The sequence below is a fragment of the Alligator mississippiensis genome, chromosome 10 (genome assembly GCF_030867095.1).
Source record: "Alligator mississippiensis isolate rAllMis1 chromosome 10, rAllMis1, whole genome shotgun sequence".
NCBI classification, from domain to species: domain Eukaryota; kingdom Metazoa; phylum Chordata; order Crocodylia; family Alligatoridae; genus Alligator; species Alligator mississippiensis.
In genome coordinates, this window is record NC_081833.1 from 31,705,139 (window position 1) to 31,732,579 (window position 27,441).

Below are 27,441 nucleotides of genomic sequence, written 5' to 3' on the forward strand. Positions count from 1 at the left end.
AGTGCAAAGGGGACCTGGAAACCTTAGAGCTGGCTGGTGGAGGAGGCTTCAGCTGCAGACACTGGAGTACAACATCCTCCATGAGGCTGTTTGACAAGACTTTTTTCTCTCTACCTGCCCAGCTCATTTTTGGTACATAGAACCTCCCATTACGGTGGGTCACTAGGGACACTATTACATAGGGCTGAACAGGTTTCTTTCTTCAGGGGGTAAGCATGTCACAAAACATTGTTTGAACTTTGTGATCTTATTCCTTTTACAGGAGGCTCTTGCAAGCAGCTTGGGCATTTGTGCTTTTTCTAATCTTTCTCCTTGAATCAATCCTAAAGGTATTGCTCTAGGAAAACAGGGGATTGATGTATGTGCTGGGATACCAGGAAAAACGGGCTGTATGTTGTGATTATTTCTGTCCTAGGGCTGGTGCAAATGGTGCAAAGAAACAGTTTGCACTAAAAATATTTCTAGATTTCATGTCACCTATTTTTTCCTCTAACAGCATACATACCAGATGGGCTCTGACCTGTGTTAATTCTTGGCAAAGGGCAACTGGATAAAATGGCTACAACATCTTCGCGCCACTACCTAAAATACTACATGCTGTTCTCCTTCCTCCTTGGGAGCCCAGTAAAGGAAACAGAGAAACTGGTTTGAAATTAGGAGCTTATTTTATTGGACCGAATTGCTTTTCTTTCTAATTGGACCCGATCCATTCAGTGCACATTGTTCAGAACTTGGGAGTGAGCTCTGGAGTCAGACTTTATTCACAATTCATTTCTTGCCAGCAAGAAAACACAGAGATAATAAATAGAAAGCTTATCATTGCAGGGGTGCCTGGAGGAAACAGACTAGACTGTGCACCTTATATGTGTGTACATGTGTTTGTGCGTGACACACGCACACCCACCACCACAAGCATGCACTCCCAGCTCCTGTTCCTAACCTGTTGAGTCACCAGAAGTGTGCGTGATACTGTGCAGACAGATAAGCAGTTGCCCCCCTCTGAATTGCCACTCAGACTGCACAAACAGGGTGGTTCTATATGAGGTGGGACGGGAAATGGTCAGGCACCCAGAAGCTCTGGAGGCCATGCATGTTTGGTGCAGGAAGCGCAGCCCATTGCCCCAAGAGTGCTCAGGCAGGGGCAGGGGGTGGGGGCATATAATGATCTCTATTTAAATTACATTAAAATAGACTATTTTAAAAAAAATATTTCTAATAGTTATAAAAACCCCCTCCCAAGCCAGAAGGGCAGAGGGGGCTGCTGGCTGCCTAGACACCAAGATGTGCCCAAAGCACCCACTGGACTGTGGGATTTTGAGCTTTCAGGGCATTGTCTGGCTTTTACAGAAAAAGAAGAGGGATGCATGCCTAGACTCATGCAGGACCTCTGTGTCTGGCATCATTACTACCTAGACTAGTATGTCTCCTCCCCCAGCTAGGCCAGGCTCTTCTCACCTAGCACCCTCTCTAGCAGGCAAGGCCCAGCAACGACTATGATGCTGACACCTGGTTGCTGCCAGCCACAGAGCAGAGGCCCTGTCCTACAGCACAGTTGGTTGGGTCCCCTGCCACACACACCGACAGCCTTCTTGTACTGCCAGTGCCCTCTTAAAGGGGCAGGTACTGCCATGCGGATTCCATCAGGTACTCCTTCCCTCCCTTGCTAGAAAGTGGTTTCACAGCTGCCCTTGATGGCAGAGAGTAGGGCTGATCTTGCTGAGAACCTTGGAATTGGCTCCCTGGCTGTGTGCAGAGGTGTGGAGGCTTTAGCAGTGCTCCAAGGGTACACGCTGTAAGCAGGATTTGGTTCTCCCACAGTACTTGCCACCTCCAAAGGAGTCGTGGGGACAAAGCCCCCAGCACAGAGACCAAGTAGAGGTGGCTTTATCTCCTATGTCCTGTAGCCACTAGGGCCAGGTCCAGTCTTGGAGCAGGGAAAGGCAACCCTGGGGGTTTGCCATAACCTGCACTCCAGTTGCTATGGTCTTTTGGGTGTTGTGGCTGCTGAAGGGAGCCTGAGTGTAGGATTATCCTGAACCTGCCTGGTGCTCACATGGGGTGGTTGGAGATGGCTCTGTTCCTGGTGGAGCAGCCCCTGTACTGGGGGCATTCTCCAGGGTGCGGTGGAGTCCCTTTGCATCCTCTCAGCCCTGAGGGAGCAAAATGACCCTGAAACGCAGGGGACGCGCAAGCCTGACTCTGGTGTTTGGCTATGATGGAGCAAGGAACACAGGCAGGCTTCTCACAGGAATGGGGTATTGCCTTCTACTTTTAAACCTTTGGTAACTGGCCTAGATTTACCCACACCTCAAGAGCAGAAGGAGTGGGTCCCAGGGAAGTGTGCAGCTGCCCCTGAATCAGTCCCTAGAGGCTCACAGGCTGGGCTACCCAAGTCCGAGTGGGGAATGGATTCTGACTTCTACCTGAGCTCAGACTCCAGACCTACGGTTCAGGACTGGACAAGTATGGCCAGTGGCCCATGCATACTGAAATGTACCCTGCAGCAGCTGTGGTGTTTACTACGAGCCAGTGCCCTCAAAGTTGCCTCCTACTTGGCCAAGCTTGTCTGAGAGCAGACCTAGGGTTCCTGAAGCAGCTGAACACAGCCAGACACTGAGCTGAACATTCCTCCTGCCTTCGTCCCTTTGCAAATTCCAGCCTGTGTAGGTGACAGTGAGTGCTGCTGCCTTCTGCCAAGCAGGGGGCATCAAAGCAACCTTTGCAGAGATCACAAGGGCTATACTTGCAGGAGTCTGTGAGATGTCCCTAAACCAAGACTGCCTTGCCTACTGCCTAGAGAAGTACCTGAGCAGACCCCTTCCCCAATATGCTGTACTGACAGATCCTGCCCCAGGAGATCACAGAGTAGCTGCAGCAGGTTGGAGCGGGCTGGCAGCAGTGTGTAAAGACAGGGTCAGCCAAGCAGATGGTCCTGAACTCTACACTGTGTTCTCGGTGCTGGGGTGCCAAGAGCTCAAAGTGTTTTCAGTGCAGGAATCCTAGGCAAAGGAAGGACAAGCAGGTGGAGCACGGTTTTCAGCCCAATGGAACTAGGAGAGCAGCTGCTCTAGGGGAGTACAAGAATGAAGAAATGGAGGAGAACAAGAACAGCGAAAGCATGATGTCTTGCAGTCCTGCATCTGCCGTGCCCCTGGCTTTGGGGCTGTTCTCAGTCACTTTCCTTCTCTCGCTCAGTCCCTTGATGATGGGTGATATATGTACAGCACTTAGATGACATGGCAGCAGTTGAACTGTCCCAGGGAAAGGAGGCTGTCCTTGGAGCTGGGCCTGATCTTGAAGGCCAGTGCCTTCTCACACAATGGGAACTGCATGATCCTGTCCCTCAGGCTCGCGCTCTTGTTCTTACCAGGATCAAGCTTTATCACATTGTCTACCATGGTTTCACTGCCCACAGTACCATCATTGTAGGAGCTCTCAGCTGAGTGCTTTGCCTGGTCTGAGGATCCCATCTCAGGGATACCATCAATTTTACTGGACTTGTCTTCCAGAGCTGATGTCCTAGTTAAAATGGCTTGGAGGCTTCCTCCATCCTGGACCCCACAGCTTCCAGTAGAGTTGGTGCCAAGGTCCTTGCTGCTCTGTGGGTAGATGATCTTTTCTGCTTTTTCAGAAAGCTCCTCAATGGTGCCACCATCCTCTATTTTTGTGGTGTTGTTGTTGTCCTCCTGCTTCCCTGACCTGTCTTCAACCTCAGCCCTTTCCAGACCCTTTCCTTCAAATCCCAGTGGCTCAAAGTCATGCCTGCCTTTCCAGAGCTCACCATCCCCTTCTCCAGCTGTGGTACCCACCAGCAGTGGGTCACTGGTATTCTTCCCAAGGCCTAAGTTAAGATTGCTGCCTGTGACTTCCCAACCTGCATTTTGGCTTGCTGCCTCTTGTCTGGGTCCTTTCTTGTCCACTGGGCTTGCTGACTGCTGGAGAGGTTGGTATGGATCGTTAGACCCTGTGGCTGGTTCACAGAGGACTGGCTTTGTGGCCCTCGCAGGAGAGCCCTTGTCCCCCTTACTATAGACCATGGTGCCTCGGCAGAACAGTATGGAGACCTTGGAGGTCTGGAAATCTCTCATTTGCTCTTGGTTTAAGGAGGTGCTTTTCCTTTCTATTGTGTCAGGCTTTCCATCTTCCTCCTCCTCCTCTTCTTCCTCACAAATCTGCTGCAAAGCAGGGGTGCTCTTGGCAATGGGGGCATCAACCAGGGAGGGCTTGAGCAATGCTCTGACTGGCTGTTTATTTCCATGGAAACTGGCTGGAACTTCATCTCCATCCACTGTAGATAAGGAAGTGGACTTCCTTTCACTTTTCCCAGAATCCTTTCCAAATGCTTCCAAAGTGCTCTTAGTTGCTGGTTGGGGCTTAGGACTGGGGAAAGCTGCAAGACTGCTTGGTGTCTCCATAAAGGGTGAAAGGTCACTGCTGTTGCCCACAGTGCTGAATGTGTCCGACAAGTTGGTCCTGAAAGAGAGAGAGAGAAAATGGCCATGAGTCCATCACATGAGTGGAAGATGCTTTCTTGGGGAAACCCCTGAGGCTGAAATTCAAAAGGCAGCCTGGGGCAAAAAGGTGACCCTTGGTTCCACCTTGTCCATGGAGCTTGGACTGCTGGAGGCTGGAATTGCTCAACTCAGCCCACAAAGCCTTGCCCCTTGTTTCCTGGGGCAGGATGTGAGTTCGTAGCCCCTCTGCTGGAGATGGAGCACCACATGCAGGGGAACTGTATCTGTGAGATACTTCTGGCACACAGGCAGCTTGGCCTGTTCCAGCTGCGACCCCAAAATCACAGCAGGACACCCATCTGGCTTTGGGATCCAAGAATCCTAAGCATAGCACTCACCTGTTCTGGACCTGCTGGGCCAGGTTGTAAACCAAGCTGAGGTTGTGGCTCTGCTTCTCCTGTTTCTCACGAAGGATCCGCTCTGCCAAGAGGAAGTAGGTGGCTGTGATGTGGTTGTAGCGATCAGCTTCCAAGGCCCTAGGGAGATGTGAGGCAAAGATGAGAGACTCGCATCCCAAAGAGGCAGACATGCCTGTGGCACAGGGCACTGGGAACACACACTGGCACAATGTGGTGTACACAAAGCCTGCATGAGGCACAGGAACAAGCTCAAAGCACTGAGCTCCAGATACCAGACATGGCCTTGTAAACCCCACCTATAGGGACCCCCATTTCTGCTTCCCTGCCTATGGGAAACACCCCCCTCCTCAATCTCTTCAGGAGATTACAGGCACTGGGGAACCTCCAGCTTGTAGGATCCCCAACTCCATACCTCTTGGTGGGTTTCCCAGACCTACTTTCCCCCTATGGGAGATGCCTACAGGGAACGCTACCTCACTCCCCTTGCACACAGGAATCCCCAGTCTCATTTCAGCCCTGCAGGGAACGCCGCCCCCCCCCCTCCCCCCCCGCCACCACAGCCTTGTTCCTGTCACCTGCAGAGAACCCTATCCAACAACCCCACATGGCTCACCCAAAGGCTTGCTACCCAGCTGCTCAGAGAATGGGAGGGAAGCATTGCAGGTGCCTGAGACTTTTTGCTCCCCTGGACATTGCTCATCATACCATGCAAACAGCTATTTTTCAGGTGCAGCCAAGTGAATGCTACAGGAGGAGGATGAAAGTCTACTGCTCCACCCTGAGGTGGCAGCCTAACCTTGAAATGGCCTGAAGTACAGCAGTTGTTTTGCCATGGCAGGGAAGTAGGTGCATTGACCCCAGTAGACACAGACACTCCCTGCCCCATACTAGCCTACTGCGCACTCACTCCTGGATGGTGTCTCGATCAGCAATGTTCCCACACGTCATGGCCTGGATGATGATGTCATGCTCCTCTTCAGACACCCGCTTGTGGGATGTGAGGGGGAGCAAGGAGCGGCTGGCTGGGGAGGGGTCCACACCCTGCAGCCATGGGTGGGTTTCAATCTGCTCCAGTGAGGCGCGTTGCTTGGGATCCCGCTGCAACATCCTGGAAATCAGACTGCCAAAGAGGAAAAGAGGGAATGGTCACCAGGCAGCCCAGGAGGAATCAGCCTTTACACTTTACATGCATCCCCACAGCACCTCAGACCCATTGTGCCAGCTGCTGTACAGACACAGGCAGAGGGACAGGCCCTATCCCAGAAAGCAGCTGAAAGTCTTAATCTTACTTCCTATTGAGCCCTGTCAAGTGTTAGCTCCCAACTCTTGGCTCACTCCCAGGCAGCCCCACTAGGGGTCTGCCTGCCCAGGGAAAGGGGGCTGTGTGTGGCATCAGGGAACACCCTGTCCCATGCTCTATATTTCACTGTGGATGTGGATGGTGGCTCTGTGATGGGGACCCTGGCTTCCTGGGGACCAGGCCTGGGGCTTCCAGACTGCCAGGCTCTTTGAAAGCCAGGGAGAGGAGAGAGAACAGAGAGAATGGGAGGGGCGGGGAGGGGGGGGTCCATACTCAGAGCACTGTGAGGACACGTGTGGAGGGATCGTGTAGCGACAGTCCATGATCATAGTCAGTGTCTCACTGTCGTTGGCCTCCTGGAAGGGTGCATGGCCACACACCAGCATGTACAGGATGACGCCCAAGCTCCAGATGTCTGTGAAAGGAGGGAAGAACAAACAGCTGTAGCGGCATAACTCCTCTGTGAATCTTGAACTTAGGCCACCAGCACAGCAAAAGCAGGCAGAAGGAATGGGGCCCAGTAGGGCCAGGTTAAGGGCAAAAGCCTCATCCAGTGGGGTGGAGATGTCCCAGGTACATGTCTGGATCTATTTCCTGGCAGCCTCAGGCCCAGTCCTGGGGGCATGATGCACAGAGAGGTCAAAGGCTTGTGCACTAAACTGTGTGGAGACAGTGAGGGGCTCCCTGCTCTGGTCTCTATACAGCACTTCCATGCATGGCTTGAAGCTGCTGGGATAGAGACAGACATTCAAAAAGCCTGAGCCTGAATTGATTCCATTTTTGCAGGTTAGTCTAACCTGGCTTGGCTAAACCGATTTGTAACTGTACAGACATCCCCTTTGGACTGAAGAAATGTAGGCATATGCCTGCAGTGTCTCAGGCTAGAAGCAAGGGGGCGCTAGAGCAGCCCTCCCTTCCCTTCTACAGTGCTGAGCTGAGGTGGGGCATGGTCAGGCCCCTGCTCTGATTAGGGAGGAGTTCCCCCCACCTCACTATTCCTGACCAACCCAGCAGGGAGTTGATAACAGAGCATTTAGCACCCCATCAAAACAAAACAAATCAAATCAAATCAAAACAAAACAAAAGCTTCTCTCATTAGTTCAAGCTCTTCTTAAACAACCTTTTTTCAAGGAAGGAACAAAGGGACCAGATGACCTATTGATTAGCTCCAAAAAGCCCTAAGCAGACACTGTCCTGTCTGCCTTACACATAGAAAGCTCTCAGCATTAGCTAGCATACCACATGCTGGCTACAGTCTGTGCTGTGGGAGAGGGGAGTAGGGAATCCCTGCTTGATCAGGAAGTGGTGAGGGAGGAGGGGGCATAGGGAAGTCATTTAGACCCTGTTGTACCTGCTGTCTCTGCCGGAGCTCTAGCCAGGAAACAGAGGGGAGGGGTCAGCCCCGCTCTCTGGAGCAGAGAGCCCTGCCCAGGGCAGCAAAACATCTGAGATGCTGGGGGACTCTGGTTTAAGTTAAATTAGGAAGGGATCTGGGACATACATTGCATAAACCAGTTTGACCCAAATCCGTTAAGTCTACATTCAACCAGGTTTATCTCACACTGGTTTCAGCCACTTTCAAACTGGTTTATGTGCACTAAATGTCTGTTCTGTTACAAGTTTAAACCAGTTTCTGATGACTTAAACTGGTTTATGTGTAATGTCTGTCCCTAGTAGAGTGGTTGCTGCAGGTTCCATCCTTGTCAGCTCACACCAGGCTGGACAGGTGCCCCTGGAAATATTGGCTAGAGCTTAATGAACTTACCTAGTGATCCCAAGGGGGGGAACCCAATAATTTTGGAGAGACTGGTTTGGACCTGGATTGTGGTGCTGGGCCTGGACAAGAGCACAGCTCAGTTCTATTCCTATAGGGAGCTCATCTGCAGAGATTTTCCCTATCTCTGTACAAAAAAGGCTTATAAAAATCCAAAATATTAAAGGAGGGAAGATGCATGTTGGAGGGAAGGCGATATCTCTGGAACCCTTTCACCAAGTGATATCAAACTTGCAGGGCAAACTCTCTCCATGCTTCTGATATGGTCCTTCAGTTTCTAAGGTCATCTGCCTAGGCACATCTGTTTTTCTACACAGCAAGATACCAGCCTTGAACAGAGATTGCAATGCAATGTTAGCTGTGGTGCAACTCCTAGTGCCCCATAGTAAAGGGCTGATTTTTAGGTTTGGGCAACTTTTTAAATATTTTATTTGACAACAAATGTAGATTCAACCATATGAGATGACTGCCTAGTACAGTGGTGAGGGCACTCTCTTGAGAGGCAGGACAGCTGGGTTCTGGCTCCTGCTACATTTAGCATGTAAGTGCACCTTGCAAAGTGGAACAGCATCAACAAGAAACTGAGGGAACGCCCTCTTGAACAAAATAAAATCTCTAAGATCTAACCACCAAACAGTAATAAAACCAGCAGATAAAGGAGGAGCCATAGTCATCCTTAACTGTGAAGACTACATAACAGGAAGCCAACAGACAACTTTCTGACATCATGTACTATAAAGAACTACAAGAAGATCCTACTCCCCTTTTTACCTTGAAACTCAAAAATACCATCAAATCATTTCCATCAGAACTACAAGGAAAACTACAGACCTTGATCCCCACCACTACCTAACCAAGGGACTTTTTACATGTTCCCTAAAATCCACAAGCAAGGGAACCCTGGCAGACCTATAATATCCAACCATGGAACCCTAACTGAGGAAATCCAATGACTTGGATGAGGGCATGGAGAGCACTCTGTCCAAAGTCACAGATGACACCAAATTATGGGGTAAAGTAAACACACTAGTGGGCAGGGAATGAAGCCAGATGGATCTGGACAGGTTGCAGAAGTGGGCAGAACAGAATAGGATGCAATTCAACAAGGACAAATGCAAAGTGCTACACCTAGGGAGAAAGAATCACCAACGCACTTACAGACTGGGGGAGGACCTTCTCAGCAGCACTGTAGCAGAAGGGGATTTCAGAGTCATAGTTGACTCCAGGATGGACATGAGTCATCAGTGTGATGAAGTGATCAGTAAAGCTAATCGTACTTTATCATGCATTAGCAGGTGCATCACAAATAGGTTCAGGGAGGTGATACTTCTCCTCTATGCCACATGGATGAGGCCACAGCTGGAGTACTGTGTCCAGTTTTGGTTGCCGTACTTCAAAAGGAATGTGGATAACCTTGAAAGGGTCCAGAGGAGGGCCACTCATATGGTTAGGGGCCTGCAGGTAAGGCCTTGCAAGGAAAGAGTGAGAGATTTGAAACTCTTCAGCCTCTGCAAGAGAAGGCTGAGAGGTGATCTTGTGGCAGTCTACAAATTCATCGCGGGGGGAGTACAGAAAGGGATAAGAGATGCTCTGTTTACCAGGGCACCCCGTGGAGTAACTAGAAATAATGGCCACCAACTGACAGAGAGCAGATTCAGATTAGACATCAGGAAGAACTTCTTCACAGTAAGGGTTGCCAGAATCTGGAATGGGCTTCCAAGGGAGGTGGTGCTCTCCCCTACCTTGGGGGTCTTTAAGAGGAGACTGAATAAGCACCTGGCTGGGGTCACTTGACCCCAGTGCTCTTTCCTGCTCGGGGCAGGGGGTTGGACTCGATGATCTGCTGAGGTCCCTTCCAACTCTACTATCTATGAATCTATGAAATATCAGGTTTCGTTGAATCAATCCTAAAACCACCTGTCATCCAAAGAGTGAGTTTTGTCCAAGACACTACAGACTTTCTACAGAACCTTAAAAACATAGACCACCTTCCCAACAACACCCTCCTAGCCCCCATGGATGTTACCAGCTTATAGACCAACATCTCACAACAGGATGGCATCCAGTCCTGCCTTAGATACCTACAAGAGCAAGATAACAACTCAGAATACAGATCCAAAGATGAACTGTATAAGGTCAGTAATATTCTCACACACAACAATTTCATTTTTAATAACTAACACTTCCTCCAGACCATGGGCACAGCTATGGGCACCAAAATGGCCCCACAGTATGCCAATCTTTTTATGAGCCACCTGGAAGAAGAATTCCTCAAGAACTGCACCATCAAACCCTTGCTATACTTAAGATATATCAATAGCATTATCATTTGGATTGAAAACCTGCAATCTCTTATTGAGTTCCATCAGAAATTCAACAATCATCATCCCTCCATCCAACTATCTCTTGAATACTTCGGCACCAACATCTCCTTTTTAGACATGATGATCAGTATCCAGAATGGTAAAAATACAGACCATGTTATACAAGAAACCCACAAACCAACATACATACCTGCGTAGAACCAGCAATTTCCCTAAACACACCAAGAAAGCTGTGATATACAGCCAAGGCCTCAGATACCACTGAATTTGCACTGGGAACACACAGGATTGCCACCGCACTAATCTTAAAAAGGCTTTCACTCAACAAGGACACTCGTCCAGAGAGATAGATCACATGTTTGAAAGAGCCACTCAGATACCACGTGAAGAATTGCTGCAGTACAGAAGAAATCCCCCCCCACAAATTGCACACATATGACATATCATCCCTCCTTCACATCCATACAGAAAATCCTCAAACAATTGCAATCTATCCTAGAAGGAGACACTATTCTTAAAGAGATCTTCCCAGAGCCACCCATCCTAGCCTTCAAACAAGAACCAAACCTCGCTAACCTCATCACCAGAAGCAAACTTCCTATGGCCCAGAACACACTGAATAGGTCCAAACCATGCCATAACAAAAAATGCAAAACCTGCCAACACACCTCCAGCCCCTAATAACTATGAAACTAGAAACCCTCCCTGTGCCGGAAGAAGGGTGTTTGTGCCCAAAAGCTTACTACACCCCACAACAGAACCATCAACATTCCCAGATCTTACAGTTGCACTTCCAGAAATGTAATATATCTCATCCAATGCACCAAATGCCCTGATGCAAATATACGTAGGAGAGACCAAACAACAACTGCACACCAGAATGAACGCACACCAGACATCTATTAAAGACAAAGAATACCCAATTACCTGTGGTGGCACATTTTTCACAAGAAAACCACTTTCTCTCCAATCTCTCAGTTCTAATCCTCGAAGGAAACTTACAAAACTCTTTTCACAGACGAGCCTACAAACTTCACTTCATAAATCTCCTGGATACAAAAATCATGGACTAAATATAGACATTGGATTTATGACACATTATAACCTGCCTGACATCTGACTCCCCAGGTACCTCTCCACTATTTACCTGCTACATTCATTCCCTCCTCCCCCCCCCCCCCCCCCCCGACTCCTCAATTTACATCTTCACTGACTGGCTTTCTTGCATACATACCAGCCCAGCCTCTGGCTTCTTTACTATTCATTCCATCCAGGAAGAGCACACACCAACTGCAGATGCTTCCTTAGCCTGACAAAGGGTTTTTAAACCTGAAAGCTTGCTAAGAAAAATTTTTCCAACTATTTAAATTGGTCTAATAAAAGATATCAGATTCACCCAAAGAACTGTGTCTGCCTCTTGAACAAAAAGCACTAGTGGAAGCAGAATGTGGTTTAAATCCTTGCTCCCAATGCTCAGAGAGCAGCCTGAGGCTGAATCAATTCAGTCTTTGCAAGTTACACTAAACTGAAGAGATTAAAGCAAGAGGCAAGTAAACAGACATTCACTTTTGGTTAAGGAAATGTAGCCACATGTCTGCAGTGGCTCAGGCCAAAGGCAGGTGGGAAGGAGGAGGGGGGCACTAGAGCATGCCTGCCAGCCACTGCCAAAGGGAAAAGACTGAAGCTCCAAGGCTCTTTCCCCCTTCCTACTCCAGTGGAGGCGGTGTGGCTACCCCTGTTTAGGCGGGATGAGGAAGCAACAGCCTGAGAGGGACTGCCCCCCTCCCCAGCCCTGCCAACCCCAGAGGCCCAGGGCAGGGGGTGTGGCTACATCCCATGAGTGACTGGTGCCTCCTGAATCTGGGGAGGCACCCACAGAAGCCCCCAATGGTGGCAGCCCTGTCAGGGGAGGCACCAGCCCTACCGACAGCATCAGTGTTGGCATCAGGGGTGTCACCAGCCCCGTCACAGGGGGCATGTGCACCCCCATGCACCCCCTACATCCCCTGTTCTCAAACATGTTTGTGTGTTCTGGTAGATTAGATGCTGCTGAGGGGTTGGAGCCTTTGCAGTGTGCCTGACCCTTTAAAGTTGTGGAAAAGCTGCCATCTGATAACCCCAGGAAACGTGTCTGCATTTTACTAGCTACATTTTATCAACAGTTCAACGTTCCCCCTTTCCTCCCCAGCTACCTGTCTCACACCTATTGTCTCTCATTCCCTCGGATCCCTGCTGCCATGCATTTGCACTTTCACAGACCTGCATTTTGCGTACTGGCTTCTAGTCTACCCAGGAGAGCACACAAACACCAGTCCCCTCCAGCCCCTAATAACTATGAAACTAGAAACCCTCCCTGTGCTGGAAGAAGGGTGTTTGTGCCCAAAAGCTTACAAAGAACAATTTTTCCTACTATTTAGTTGGTCTAATAAAAAATATCATATCTGATCTACCCAAAGAACCAAAGCTGTGTCTCACACTGCCTCTGTGGGTGGACACAAGGCACTGAGATCTGACTGCCTGATGTAAGTTCAAATGAGAGTGGATACAGAACAGGACAGAGGAAACTGGCTGCAAGAGTTGAATGAGGGCAGAGAAAAGAATAAGTAACATTGGAGAAGGGAATAGCTTTGAGGGAGAGAATATTTGAAGGGAAACTCTTTGGCTGGATGGAACAAAAGATACAGTGAACTATTTTATCTGAATGCGAGTAATGAATCTAACTTGCTACTGTAGCTAGAAGGAAAGTTCAGGGGTTGCTGCTGGAACAGAGCCAAGTTACCCATCTCTACCCCCTTCTCAGCCAGCTTTCACTGCTCCCACTAGGGAGCAAGGCCAACCCTGCTTTGCTTGAGCAGACAGCACAGCCCAATCCAGGGCTACAAAGCATCCTGGGATGCTGTGGGGGCTGAGATTTAATGTGAACCAGGAAGAAGTCTGGGACAGAAGTTTCATAAACTGGTTTGACTTAAATCAGTTAAGTCTGATATTACATTCAACCACGTGCATCTTAAACCAGTTTCAGCCATTTTGAAACTGGTATACTTCTGTTGCGTTACAGGTTTAAACCAGTTTCTCATCACTTTAACATCACTTTATGTGCAACTTCTGTCCCTAGCCCAACAAATGATGGTTTTAGTTTCACTTTGGTTTGGCCTAAGCCAATTTTTATTTTTATTTTTTTGGTTCAGGGACTGAGTTGAAAAAATCAATGGCTCACACAATCAGTTGCAGACATCACCCTGCCATTGTGGTCAGAACATCCCTAAGATGTTAGAGTAGGGCCTTTGCTAAACTTTGTGATATTCCCCATGTGTATGTGTGTAACCTGAATCCTCCCAGGCCTGTAACTCTTACTGTCTAGCTAGCACTTCTCTCAGTAATACAGCCAGGAGGTATTTCAATCCCACACCCAGAACCAACCATGTTATAGATCTGTTCCAACCTCAATATTTTCCTCATGATGATCACACTGGAGCCATCAAAGTTGGAAAAAAAACCTCAAAATTATGATGAGAGTGTGACCATGCAGAGATGCTGTCCAAGTCTACAGGGGGTCTGGATCAGTTGCTGCAAGACAGATAGCCACCCCAACCTTAGCCAAAACAGCAACACCTGCTAGAATCAGCTGAGAGCCTGAGACAATTGCTCTGGGAGGGAGGAACCGCTGCAGTTCTCTCACTGGAGTATTAACTCTGGAACCCAGCGCAGATGGCTGAGTTGGTAACCCAGGAGTTGTGTTGGCCCTGATTATTTCAGCAGGAACAGCCTGGTACAACAGTGTCAGCTGATAAGTCATCCTTCATCTCTGCTAAGTTGAATCTGAACAGGGTTAGTAGAAAGAACACTACTCACTTTTATATTATGTTTTGCACCAGATGATTTCAAAGCACTTTACAGAGCTGGTGGGCATCATTATGTCCATTTTACATATAAGGAGAACTAAGGCACAAAATGGTAAAGCAACTTGCCCGGTCAGCCAACAGGCAAGTAGCAAAGACTGAGAGAATCTAAATCTAGTGCTCGATTCACCAGGCCACACACCCCATGGGGTGAAACTGCCCATACCCTGCAGCAGTCTTGTCACTACCAGCAGGGTTACTCCATGGAGGGGTGCAGGTCTGAGTTGCCTTGCCATATTATCAAAGCTTTAGGGTTCATGCAGAGAGTGTAGAGCTATACAGCAGTAAAGGCTCTGCAGTTCCCTTCACTTAGCTGCAAACGGTCTGCCAGTAAATGGTCTCGCCTCTTCTCAGGTCATCACTAAACACTGGACCATGCTGGGGTTAATGGGACACCTCTGCACACCTTGCTTTTGGCCTTTCAGCAGGAGGAAACAACACCTTCCTGCCTTTTCATTCTGGCTCTTACCCAGCTCCTGATCCACAAAACAGCTGTGTGGATTCTGAGCAGCAGGGGGTTATGGGCTGGGATTGAAGGGTGCCAGTAGAGCTGTGGAGGAGCTTGGCACTGTAGAATGGGATTGAGGGCCATTAGTACAGCGGAAAGAGAAGAGCCCAGGACTTGGACAACACGAGGGCTGAGTGACACTGGCAGAACTGAAGGGAGCTCTGGAACTGACTGGTTAGAATTGAGCGGGATGGGGGTGCTGCCTAACCTAACAGAGCAGGGGGCCACAGGACTGAGCTGTGTGAGACAAGCTTTGCCTAGCACTTAATTGGATTCAGCCTGTTTCTAGTTTTAGTTCTGTGATGTCAAGGCCACTAACTGTTAACTAATTCCTCCCCATCCTGTGTGCAGCAAGCACTGCATCCAGGCACAAGCAGCAAGCATTGCTCTTGTGGAAATCACGTCCAGATCAAGAGATTTCCTGCTATTTATAGCCCAGCACTGTTCTGCTTGGTTCAGCTGTGCCCCAGTGGGATGTGTGGTGACATGCTTTGTTGGGGAGGGATCTGGGTGGCACAGTTCAATCACAAGCCTTGCAGTAAGCAGCCGTCAGTGAGGGAAGCTGGTGAACAGCCAGCCTGGGCTCAGTTACATGCTGCACATCTGAGAAAGGGGATAAGGGAGCAGGGATTACATAGCCTCAAATCCCTGGTGGCTGCAGGTCAGTTGCAATCATTGCCTTAATCTCCTCTCATCCCTGGGAAAAGCAAAGTACACTCTGGTGTAGCCATCTCAGCACCAGGCTGGGTCAGTTCTAAGGGCAAGGAGCAGCAGCAGGAAAGCCAGGCTTGGCACAAGGCAGAGAGGGAGGCAATAGCATTAAAACAGTGCCAGGCCCTTGGGGGTCCTGGCACATGTTCCTGTTGCCAGATTCCTGTGCAGCACTGGTCAGAGGTACTTTTTTCTCCAAACACAGCCAGGCAACAGTGCTCAGCCCACGGCTCCCATGTCCAGCAGCAGACATTTTCAGCAATCCCTCAATTCAAGAATGATCTCTACCACTGCTCATTGATGGGTTCATTCATCCAGCAGCAGAACTCAGGGAGCTAAGCTCACATTGGCAGGGACTAACCATGAGCACTAGCCTACTTGTTTGTGCCACTGCAAAGTGTCTGGACTCAGGAGAATCTAGTGCTATAAGCAACCTGCTAGCTGAGTGGTTCCAGGGTTTCCAGCTCAGTCTCCAGGGAGCTTTGGCCTGTTATACAAAACACTGTGTATGTGTGCATACATGTGTGGTGGGTGGGTACAAGAAGTTATTATGCTCAGCAAGTGTACGGAAGACTGTATATGAATATACAGATGTGCCAGAGAAAGCATAGCCTCAGCATGGCCAAATAAAAGCATGCACAGTCCAGTAAGCATATATGAAAGGAAGTACATGTGCAATGGGGTGGCCCTCTTACTAGGCATGAACAAGAGGATGTACATGCATGTTCACTGTAGTGGTACAGTTCAGCTTGTTTGTGTGCAAGGGGATGCATAGTTTGGCTAGTATGCACAAGAGGATGAGTTTATAAGCACCAGTGCAGAAGCCTGGATATCCTCATTAGTATGGACAAATACATATGTATACAGGGCTGGATTAACCCTTTTAGTGGGCCCTAGACAAAAAAACTCATGGGCCCCCAGTTGAAGATGAAATTTTGATATTACTTTTTTTGCTCAATAATTATAATATGTAAAATATGCACTACTGGGCCCTTTCTTCACTTAGGGCTCTAGGCATGTGCCTAGTTTGTCTATATGTTAATCCAGCCCTGTATGCACAACCACATGTCCCATACTGTCCATATGTGTAATACGTGGGTATGCACACCTCTGATCACAAGGACAGCACAGTTAGTGAACATGAGGTGGGTGTAAAAGGAGAAGCATGGTACAATTAATATGCAATGGCCAATTATGCACACATGGACTCATGGTTCCATGACAGGATGTATGTGTGTGTAAGTAGGTAAAGCATGAATGTGAGTACAATTGCATTAATGCACATGTGTGGGGGGCGGGATTGTTATAAATCAGGAGTAACAGACTTGATCACCCAGCACTGGAGTGAATGATAAGGCAAGCAACAGCAGTATGGAAGATAACTAACAGATGTTCCCAACAGGGCTCTATACCTCTATACCCCACCCCCACTTACCCCACACCTAAATTCCTGGTCCCACTGGGAGCCTCACGGGCAGGATCTGGTAAGACCTATGATACCCCTAGTATAAGTAACAAAGCAGAGTTATGCAGGTTGGTTCAGTCATGATCCCAACTCTGGAGTCGAGAGCTGGACACAGGGAAGCTGAAAGCAGCCTCTTCCTAGCAGGGAACATCAGTACAGCTCAGGCTAGTTTTCTTCCTGAGGTCCCATGTGCAGCCTGAGGTTTAGGCAGAGCTAGGTCCCTTGCACTAGATTGGGGGCAGGTGGGGGAGGGATAGAGCCTAATGTTCAACTCCTCCTGCCCTGTGCTGACTGTGGCCTAGGAGCGCAAACCCTGCACAGGGTAGCGCACTGCACAGCCCCTGGGGTGGCTGGGAGCACAGAAAAGGATCTGAGAAAGGATCAAAGCAACCCCAGAAGCTATCAGGGACAGAAGTCAGGCACCTATCCCAATGGGTCAGCCAGAACCGAGGCTGCAGCCTCACCTGAGCAATTTACGGGGGACAATCTTTTTTCCACCTTATACCTGAGCCCTCAAGGCTATATGCTAAGGTTTCCTTCACAGTCATGAGGGGAGGGCTGAGATGCTCCCCCTGGGAATCTGGGAGCTGTGCCATCAGTTGGAGGCGGTACTCAAGAAGGGCCTGAAACTGAGAGGATCCTTCAGAGGTCAAGCAGTGGATGCCTTTGCTAGATATCAGCTGACAACAGAGGGAGCTGATGGTGTTAATCTGCTTGCTTAAGCAATGCCAAGCTTTTCCAGGTCACACTCCAACAGCAGGTGTCTGCCCATCTGCTCAAGCAGGCAGCAGGGAAGGAAGGTGGGGAGCAGCCTGCCAGGGAGGGAAGGGCTGCCCACAACTATAGCAGGGTTGCTGGGCAAGGGGCCAGGACAGCTGTCTGCAGATGTTTGGGGGAGGGGGCCAGTCTGCCCAGCCCCAATGACAGTAGGTTGGTGCCAGTTTTGTCTGCGATGAGAAGCTTCCCTTTGCCCCATTACACTCCAGCTCCCTCTGCCCCCAGTTCCCACTTTCACTGCCATGTCCAGAGCACAGTCCCTCATTCAGGCAGTGGTTGCTAGCAGAATTTGGTCCCAGAACCTTTATTACTGGTGAGGACACAGGCTGCAAGTTGGGAAGAGCCCAGTACAGGCTGTGTCTGTGAGGGCTAACAAGGAGAACAGATTATCTCCTGAGGTGAATAAACACAGCTCCGAGTGTAGTGCAATTCTGCCCATTTATACCTGCAGGAAAATTGTCCCAACACCTCTTTGTTGTAAATGGGCCACCCCTGCACGGGGGTAACCGAGAAACAAGTAGGGAGCCTCAAGGCAATACTGGTGGTGAGTCTGTGGGCACTGCTGCTGCTCTATAAGGTATTTCCATATCAGTCACACCCATCAGTACAGCAGTTGGGCCAGGCACATGCATAATTTCATCCTCAAACAGAGCCCTCATCTTATCATGCCTCAGATAAGAAATGCAGCCTGGACTGAGAAGCACTCTGCCTGTAAGCAAAGGTTTGTAGCAGACCAGGTGCTGGCTGTGTGGCTGGCCTGCATGCCAGATGCCTGTGCAGTTTGGAAAGTGCTTTGGAGTCTGCTAGCATGAGAAATACCATTGAAAGCTCCAGGGTCCTGATTATGTAAGGGTGTGCTGCTCCCCAAGCCCCCCCTCCTGCACTTCAGGCTGTGTGCACACAACCCTGAGACAACCCTGTATGTGAGCCTGGGAGCCAGGACCATGTCACACTCAGAAAAGATGCTTCTGATGAAGAGCTGGGCAAGGAGGGGCCCCTTACCCATTTCCCCTAGCGTTTATCTCCACCACGCTATAAATATATCTTCACGTGACACTGGTCTAATTGCTTCCTGCACCTTCAGCTGCTGGACTGACAAGAAATGCATGTACAAGGCTTGACTCTCTCTGGGACCAGAAATACCAGGTGACTTAGGGACAATCCCAGGTGCAGACGTGGGACCCAGCACTCAGCCTCAGGCAGAGGTATTGCTATGCAACTTCTGGCCCCATATTTGTCTCACAGGCTCCATGAAGTCCCCGGTGCTACAGAACACATCTCATGCATCCAGTTCTGCTCTTCATCCTGTTTCTGAGCCCCCCTCAGCAACTGGTGAGCTAGAAGACTGGGTCCCCCTCATTCTGCTCCCAGGGCTCCTGCCCCTGCACAGACATGCTCTGACAGAGGGGAGGTGTCTTTCCTACTCAAGACATCTGCCCTTTTATGCAAACCCCCCTCCCCCTCCAGCTACATCTGCCTAGGGGAAAGTGCAGTAATGGCACCCAGAGTCTGCGTGGCAGTGGGAATATTTTGGGTAAGGCTGGATAACTGTTGGGGACCGGAAAGCATCCTGACAGTGTGGGTTGCCTGTCCACTGAGGGTGTTTGGCAGGCTGCTCTGCAAATGTTCCCTTAGGTTTCAGGGCACTTTGGTGTTGAGCACTGTTGACCTGGTAAGCTCTGACTGCAGCTCCCCACTGGGATAGACAAGCATTGCAAGGTGTGCTGAACCATTTCTGGGACTGGTTACAGAGAAAGAGAATGACAGAGCTAAAGCTGGCACTGCCAGCACTGACAGGTCATGGGACTGCTCATCAGCAGTGTCATTCACCCTTCCTCCTTTGCACAGTGCCCTCCTCTACTCCCTCCCCACACACTCCCAGTACAGACAGAGGTAGAGGAACTCTTATACAGTCCCCTAGATTTGCAGCACTCAGGGAGTTGAGGAAGGCAACATGGAAAGGATTCAACCCAGCCAAGCCAGGAACCGGAAAGGCCCTTCCTGCTGTAACAATGCGAGTCCAGCAAAGCACAGGCTGTTCTGAGCGCTTCCCGAGCTTTGGCAACTCCACCCATGAGAAAATGCAAGCATTGTCCCCACAGACACCATCAGAGAGGACGTCTGCACTTTCTGCCCTGCTAGTACACAAAGCACCTGCCCCAGTCAATGACCTTACCTTAGGGTTACCAACACTGCGTTGCCAAGGGGCTCTGCAGAAGCAGACAGAAGTAGACAAAGTATTTAGCACCTTACCTGTCTGTTTGGAGGGAAGGCACACAAGGCAATGCCCACCCCTGTGAGGAAGCTGGACCTGCTTCAGCCTCTGCCCTGAGCTAGCCTCAGCCAGGCTCACAGAACTGGAGCAAAAAGCCTTAGAAATACTAATAACAATTGGAGAGTGCTCTTTTGTGACACAGGTCACCATGAGGCCATGAGCCCCACCCTCCTTTGTCTAGGATGTCCAAAAGAGTCTGCGGCTCGGGATGAGAACTTGAAATCAACAGCTCCATTTCTCTGCCATTATGGAATCAGTCCATCAGCTGGCAAAGCTCCTCTGTGCAGGAGACAGGGCCTTCTTAGGAGCCAGTCCGAGGCTGAAACCAACCTCCCAGGACCCAAGGACCACCCCAAGCCTCAATATCTTCTACTCCAAGGGCCCAGCACCTGGCAAATGACATTCTCTCACATGAATACAGACCGGCCTGGATAGTTAAAAAAAACCAAGCTAAATCCAAAACACCATGCACCAGCGCATACAATTCTGCCTCTGGGGAGAGGGTGCAAAGGAGCAGACCATGCAAGACAAATGTTAGTCATACCACTTCATGCATGACTGAAAGGTGCTCAGATAAAAGTCACAAAAATCTGATGAAAAGAAACGCAAAACAGTATAGAGCAGGATAGCTGCAAAACCACATAAACTCTTCATTAACCATACAGAACTTGGCCCTACAAATTGCCCTCCAGGCCTGGACTCCTGCTCCTGGACAAATACATGTGTGTGGGGGCACACATGTGTACATGCACTTGAACACACACACACGCCCACACACAGCTGAAAGTAAAAACACATATGAGTCAACAGCATATAGCCAAGCTGTTACATGCTATAATTTTATGCATGTACTCAAGAAGAGCAGGGACTAAACATATTGAAGCTCCACCCACTCATACCACTCCTTCTTACACACCAAGCATGCAGAGATAGTTTTATGTCACCTATAATCTTTACCTGAAATTATTCTGTATTTTCCTTTACATTATTGATACAGATATTGTATAGCATTAGGCCAGGAAAAGTTCCCAAAGATATCCCACTAGAAACACTTCTCCTGCCTTTGGACAACAGTTTCCCTTCAATTTATTTTAAGACCTATTAGTTATCCACTTTTAATGCATTTAATGTGTACTACACTGATTTTGTAGAGTACTAGTTTTTTGTTTTCTATCATGTGGGGCTAAGCCAAACTTATTTGGCAAATTGAAGCAGGGCCTGTGTGATGGTGTGGGGAAGGGGAGTATATTGTACTGGGCCCCCTAGCTCAGGGGGCCCTCAAAATGAGATCACTCTCTATTTCCTGTTTCCAAAATGAAGATGAGGGGACCCCCCCCTCCCCCATCAGTATGTAACAAGCACCCAAATTTCTCTCACAGGCCCTTCTGTTCACGTATTTCATATCTGGAGTTACCTATAGGCTAGGGACAGACATTACACATAAATCGGTTTAAGTGATCAGAAACTGGTTTAAACCTGTAACAGAACAGACATTCAGTGCTCTTAAACTAGTGTGAAAATGGCTGAAATCGATTTGAGATAAACCTGGTTGAATGTAATATCAGACTTAACTGATTTGGGTCAAACCAGTTTGTGCAATGTCTGTCCTAGATCTCTTGTTGGTTTAAGTCAAATCAGATTCCCCCTGCATCTTGGCATGCTCCCTGGGCTAGGTGGGGTTCTCTGCTCCAGAGCAGAGCTGGCCCCTCCCCTCTGCTCCCTGGCTGGAGCTCTGGCAGAGACTTGCAGGCACAGTAGGGTCTGCTGGCTTCCCCATCCCCCACACCCCATTACCACTCTCTGCTTAAGCAGGGATCCCTTCCTCCTCTTTCTCACAGCACAGACCGCAGCCAGCATGTGGTATGCTAGCTAATGCTGTGTAAGGCATATAGGACAGTGTCCGCTTAGGGTTTTTTGGAGCTAATCAACAACTCAGCTGGTAATGTCCCTACATTCCTTCCTTTTGGGAAAAGCTGTTTAAGATTAGCTTGAACTAACAAGCTAATTTTATTTTCTGATGGGGTGCTAAATGCTGATAACAGAGCTGATGAATGCTGATATCAAGGAGGGAGGGAATTCCTCCCTAATCACAGCATCCTGCGGAGGCCTGGCCATGCACCCCTCAGCTCAGCCCTGTGGAAGGGAAGGGAAGGCTGCTCCAGCACCCTCCGGCTTCTAGCCTGAGCCACTGCAGGCATGTGCTGGCATTTTTTCAGTCCAAAGGGCTTGTCTGTGCAGTTACAAAGTGATTTAGCCTAGCTAAGTTAGACTAACCTGAAAAGATTGAATCAATTCAGGCTCAGGTTTTTTTAATGTCTGTCCCTAGCCATTGTCACCAAACTTCTATTCTTATAAAAATGTATCATCTTTGTTTGACAAGACCTATTTTTCACAAAGACATGTTGCAAGCATGTTCTTTTGGTGAACCCCAGTTAGTTATGCTGCCACTCTTTACTGACTACATCCCATAGCAATCTCTCCATGATTTTTGCTGAGGATGAGTATTCTGCTAAATGGCTTAGTTTTTGGAATCACCATGTTTTAAATGTTCATCCCTCTTTACTTCAAAATGACCTGAAGAAAGGTACTTTGTACCTGAAATCTTGTCTAACATCTCTCCCAACTATACAGCTGGTCCAATAAAAGATATCACCCAAAAAACCTTGCTCCTTGCATATTTTCTGGACCACTGTGGCTATAAGAGGACTCCAACAGTACACAGTCACAAATTAACTTTTCTCCAAGTCTCTGCAATTTCCCCTGTGTTCCAAAAGATGGTGAAACTGAACAACAGTGGCTCAGAGAGCTCCTCAAGGCAAGCTAAGTCAGTCCCTCTGTACCATATCTGTACAGTAGGATAATAGTTCCCTGCCTTAGTAGGGCATGCAACAAAGCTTTATAAGATGCTCTAGTGCTGAACTTACAAGGAGAGGCCCTATACACACATGGGTAATTATAACAGGGGAGATGTAATGTGGCCTTGTTCCCACTTGGGGATGCTCATATCTGGAGGGCTGCACACACATGTGTGCATGTAAGTGAGCACACACTTTCATAGATCTGGGAGTAGGAGAGTATGTGCACATGCAGTTGTGCAGGCTTGAGGAGAGGTATGTGAGTATGTATCCACAAGGGACCCCATGCCTCCCACTCAACAACATGGTAAGTGTGGTACACTGTGCCAGCATCCCCCAGGGCTGCCCCAGGTTCTGGGTACCCCTGCAATGCCTCAGGGCTGAGGCAATTGCCAGCCAGGGCCTCTCACCTACAGCAGGGGCATCATACTCATCTCCCAGAAGGATCTCAGGTGCAGAGTAGGCCAGTGAGCCACAGCTGGTAGTGAGCATCTTGCCAGGCTGGAAGCAGTTGCTGAAGCCGAAGTCAGTGAGCTTGACCACACCCTGCTCTTGGAAGAAAACCACGTTCTCAGGCTTGAGATCACGATGGACCACATGTAGCTTGTGGCAGTAGGAGATGGCATGGACAATCTGGGCAAAGTAGTGCTTGGCGCGCCCCTCCGTCAGGCCACCCTCATACCGCATGATGTGGTCAAACATGTCCCCACCATCGCCCAGCTCCAGGATGAGGTAGAGCTTGGAGTGGGTGTCAATGACCTCATAAAGCCGAACTACGTTGGGGTGCTGCACCAGCTTCATGCAGCGCACTTCCTGCAGCAGCTGCCCTGCTGCACTCACATCCAACTTGCTCTTGTCAATCACTTTGACGGCCACCTTCTCCCCAGTGAAGACATGCCGGGCCAGCTTGACCACAGCAAAATGGCCCTTGCCCAGTGTGCGCTCCAAGTCATAGAGGCCAGCAATCTTCCCCTCATAGCAGCACTTGGTCCCAGCCATGTCTGCACCAGAGCGTCACAAGTAGTCAGGCATCAGGGAGCTGGGAAAGAGAGAACAACTGCTGAGCATAGGAAGTATTAGGCACCCTGTCCCTGCACACCCAGCGAGAGCAGGGGGCACTGGGCACCCTGTCCCCCGACACCAAACACTGATCCCAGCACTCAATATACACAGCTCATCTGCCATACACCGTCTACAGCAATGGGACTTCATCCAATCGGTCAAAATGTGTGCCAATCCCACACACATGCACCATATAGGTCATCTCTCCTCTTGTATGTGCAGAGATCCCAGATCTTCCTGTATATGAACAGATGCAGCCCAGCTGCCTGTCTGCCTCACACATACATACACAGACCTCAACAGAACAGGTCACTGCTTGACATCTTTGTGGTATGGCCCTTGGTTTTCTATGCAAGCTGCCCTGCTGCAAGATACTACCCTACAGGACTTGAGATGGCTGAGATGCCCAGCAGGATATGGTAGGGTATCCCATGCTACTGGTATTAGGTTGATTCTCTGACCTAGCCATGGGGCCCTGTGGGCTCACAGTTTGACTCTCACAGAGCCTGATGCCTTCTGTCCTACCTGAGCAGCCTCTGTATTCCATTCCATTGAGGAGCCCTGAGGCCCCCAACAAGCACTTACAGAGTATATATGCCATTCATGCAGCCCACAGCCCATTTGGCCTCAGTTCTCCAGCAGGTAATCCCAACCACCCTTAGGCTACCTGCATACCCAGAACTTTGGTTCATCCATACCTATTAAATATCCCTTGCTATTCTAGTCTGGACTCGGCTCATACAGAGTGATATTCCTCAGTCCTGATCCCTTGGAAAGCCTGGTGGAGGTTTGAGGAGTGTGTCATGAGTTAGGTGCACCAAGCTGGGAGAAGAAAGGAAACAGCTTAGTCGAAACAGCAGTTGTAGGGTTTGGAAGTGCCTCGACTCAGGGCATTTCATAGAAGTGCCTCAGCAGCTGCTTCCAGAGTGCTGTTGGGACACAAGTCCCATGCATTAGCACCAAGTAGTCAGGGCTCACCCCAACCAATAATGAAGCTGGGGTCAACATCTAGCAACCAATGTGAATTTATGTAGGCCAGGGGAGCAGGATGCTGCCTAGCTTACATCAGCATTTCCCAACCGGTGTGCCGCGGCACACGGGTGTGCCATCAGACATGTCCGGATGTGCCATGGAATCTGGGGGGGCGTGGCTTCCAGTGGGGTGTGGCTGCAGACAGTGCTGCCATTGCCGTCCCATGCCACCACAACGTCCTGGCTGGCCCCATGTCGATAACCACCCCAGCTACATGTCCAGCTGCTCTCCGCCACCATCCCCTCCCCCCACTCCACATTTGGCCGGTGTGCCATAGGATAGAAAAGGTTGGGAAACACTTGTTTAGGTGGTGAAGCCACTACCAGAGAGAGGAGCCTGGGTGAGATGTGAAAGCCATGGACTGCCCAAGTCAAATCCCTTGGCACTCTGCACATTGTCTCCAGCCACAGGGCCAGAGATGAAGTCAATGGGCACCTGTGTACCAGAGGAGTCATGCCAGGCTGCCAACAGCAGGGCTGGACACAGGCCACCGCAGCATCATTGTGATGGTCACAGGTGATGCCACTGTGCTTGGGAGAAGGTGGTTAGTACACTGGGAATATGACCTTCAACTGTCCCCACCACAGGTGTCAACAGACTTCCCCTGGACTCTCTGATCTCTGGTGTCAATGGCATGGAGCCTAGCATGGAGTTGCCTCAGACTGCCTCCTATAGACTCCATGTTAATCAAGTGCCAGCACAAGAGGCAAGGCTTAGGAGAAGGGGACCCAAGGTCCCTGGGTGCCTTGGGGCTCTGACCTGCTTCCAGCATCATGGCTGCATTTCAAGGAACTGGGTTCTTGGGGGCAGAAGGCAAGGGAAGCACCTGCAAAGGGGGGAATCCCCTGGCTCCTGGAGTATTGAGGGTGGGAAGGTCTGTGGCTCAGGCCATCCCCACCCCAGAGAAGTTGGAGCGAGATCCTTTCCAGTGGTGCTCAGCTGAGTGTCTGCATTTGTCTGGCAGGCCAGCTGCCGCGTGTGGCATTGACACACACAACACTCACTGCAGGGAGGGAGAGTTTCTGGCATTCTCCAGCAGATTTCCCTCTGCAGCACCCAGGATCTGCATGGCTCTGGAGCTGGCTCCAGCACAGCATCATTCATCACATGAATAATGCAGTGTTCTCAGCCAGTGAACCTGGGTGCAGGAACCTGCTGGGCTATATGGACCACTAGGCTGGAGCCTTGCTCCCTTGCAGCCATCCTACTCCAGGCTGGCACATCTCAGCAAGCAAGCCTGGACTCAGATAGGAGCCTGGCCAGGAAGAGAAGATGTAATGGGGCCACAGTGATGAGCAGGAGGTACTCTGCTCCCTGGCTCAGTGCCAAGCCAGCGTCCCATCATTCAGCAGCCGTTGGACTCTTTTCCAACCCAGATCAATCAGTACAAAACTGTGACGCTCCCGGATGAGTCTTGCTGCCTTGTCCAGCTTTCCTTCCACCTCACAAATTCCCCTGGGCCCTCTCTTACTTCCTGTCCCAAATGGCCGGACAGGGGAGCTGTGGACATGCCTGTCGCATCCTGCCCCTGCATGGGGAAAGCACTGTAGACGGGAGCTGTGAGGACTGCCAAGGCCCCTGTGGTGCAGTCTAGCCAGAGGACCAGGCTCAGGCTACACGGGTCCCCTTCTGCCCCCGACTTTGCAGGGGTCCTGGGCTTGATCTCTCTCCTGCCCCCTGCGCTGCCCTGCTGGGGAGCTGAGCAGGCCCAGGGGCGGCAAGCCAGCCCTGGCACTGCCCCCCGGGAGCAGGCCTGTGCCCGTGCCCGGCCAGGGCACGAGCCCTGCAGAGGCTCCAGCCCCGGTCCGAGAAGCGCCGGGCTGACTGCCGCCCGCGGGTGTCGGAGCCCCCGCCCGCCACCTTGTGCCGGCGGCTGCCTGCAGCGCGGATCGCAGCCCCCGCCCCGGGGGAGCAGTCCCGAGCCCGGCACGGCGGCGGGGAGCAAAGGGTTACGGCGGGGAGCGGAGCTGCCGGCGGCGCCCCGGAGCCGTGCGGGCGTGTGTCCGGGCGCAGCCCGCCGGGCCCGGGGCCGGGGCCGGGGCCGGGGCCGGACTCGGACTCGGACTCACCGCGCCGCGCGGGCGGCTCCGCGCCGGGCTCCTGCTGCCGGCTCCGCTCCGGCTCTGCGGCGCTCTAAGGAGATTTCACCCTCATTGACGTCAAGAGACTCGCAGGCTGCGGCTTCTTAAAGGGGACCAAACTCTGCAGCCGGGGAGCGGGGCCCGGCGGGGCGGCCTCGCCCTGCCCTGCGCTGCCCTGCGCTGCGCTGCCTGCCGGGCAGGGGCGGCCGTGCCGGCTGCGGGGAGGCTGCCGGGCTGCAGGGAGCGCGCGGGGCACCGGGCACCGCAGGACGCCCGCGCCCCCGGGCAGGGCTGCGCGCTCGGCAGAGCTCTGGGCTCGGAGAGGAAACAGTCACAGGAAACAGCGAGAGCCAAGCAGGGATCAGCAGGGGCGGCTTGCAGCCAAGGCCCCGCGTCCGTGCCCGGGGCTGACGCTGGCAGTGCCCGCGCTGCGGCTCGGGGCAGTGGCGCACTCTCCCCGGCTGGCGGCTCTTGGAGGCCCTTCCGACCCGCCCGGCGCCTGGAC

General features: G+C 50.7%; 1 protein-coding gene across 1 annotated transcript; it reads right to left on the reverse strand.

Annotated features, from left to right (window-relative positions):
• Positions 1–646: 646 nt before the first annotated feature.
• LOC102560429 (SNF-related serine/threonine-protein kinase) lies at positions 647–27,441 on the reverse strand. Its single transcript, XM_006271446.4, has 6 exons — positions 26,925–27,441; positions 23,172–23,800; positions 6,447–6,588; positions 5,781–5,993; positions 4,853–4,990; positions 647–4,473 (listed from the first exon to the last, which is right to left on the reverse strand). Exons 2-6 carry the CDS (start codon positions 23,758–23,760, stop codon positions 3,228–3,230), a joined length of 2,328 nt encoding a protein of 775 aa, XP_006271508.3. The 5' UTR covers positions 23,761–23,800; positions 26,925–27,441; the 3' UTR covers positions 647–3,227.

Bases quoted from the DNA above. Each gene is read 5' to 3' on its own strand.
- LOC102560429 (XM_006271446.4), bottom strand. From the start codon at position 23,760: ATGGCTGGGACCAAGTGCTGCTATGAGGGGAAGATTGCTGGCCTCTAT. The intron at 6,589-23,171 runs GTGAGAGGCCCT...CTCCTTTCACAG, and splicing joins GTATGATGCCCCTGCTGTAG to ACATCTGGAGCTTGGGCGTC. The intron at 5,994-6,446 runs GTATGGACCCCC...CCTCTTTGGCAG, and splicing joins GTGTCCTCACAGTGCTCTGA to TCTGATTTCCAGGATGTTGC.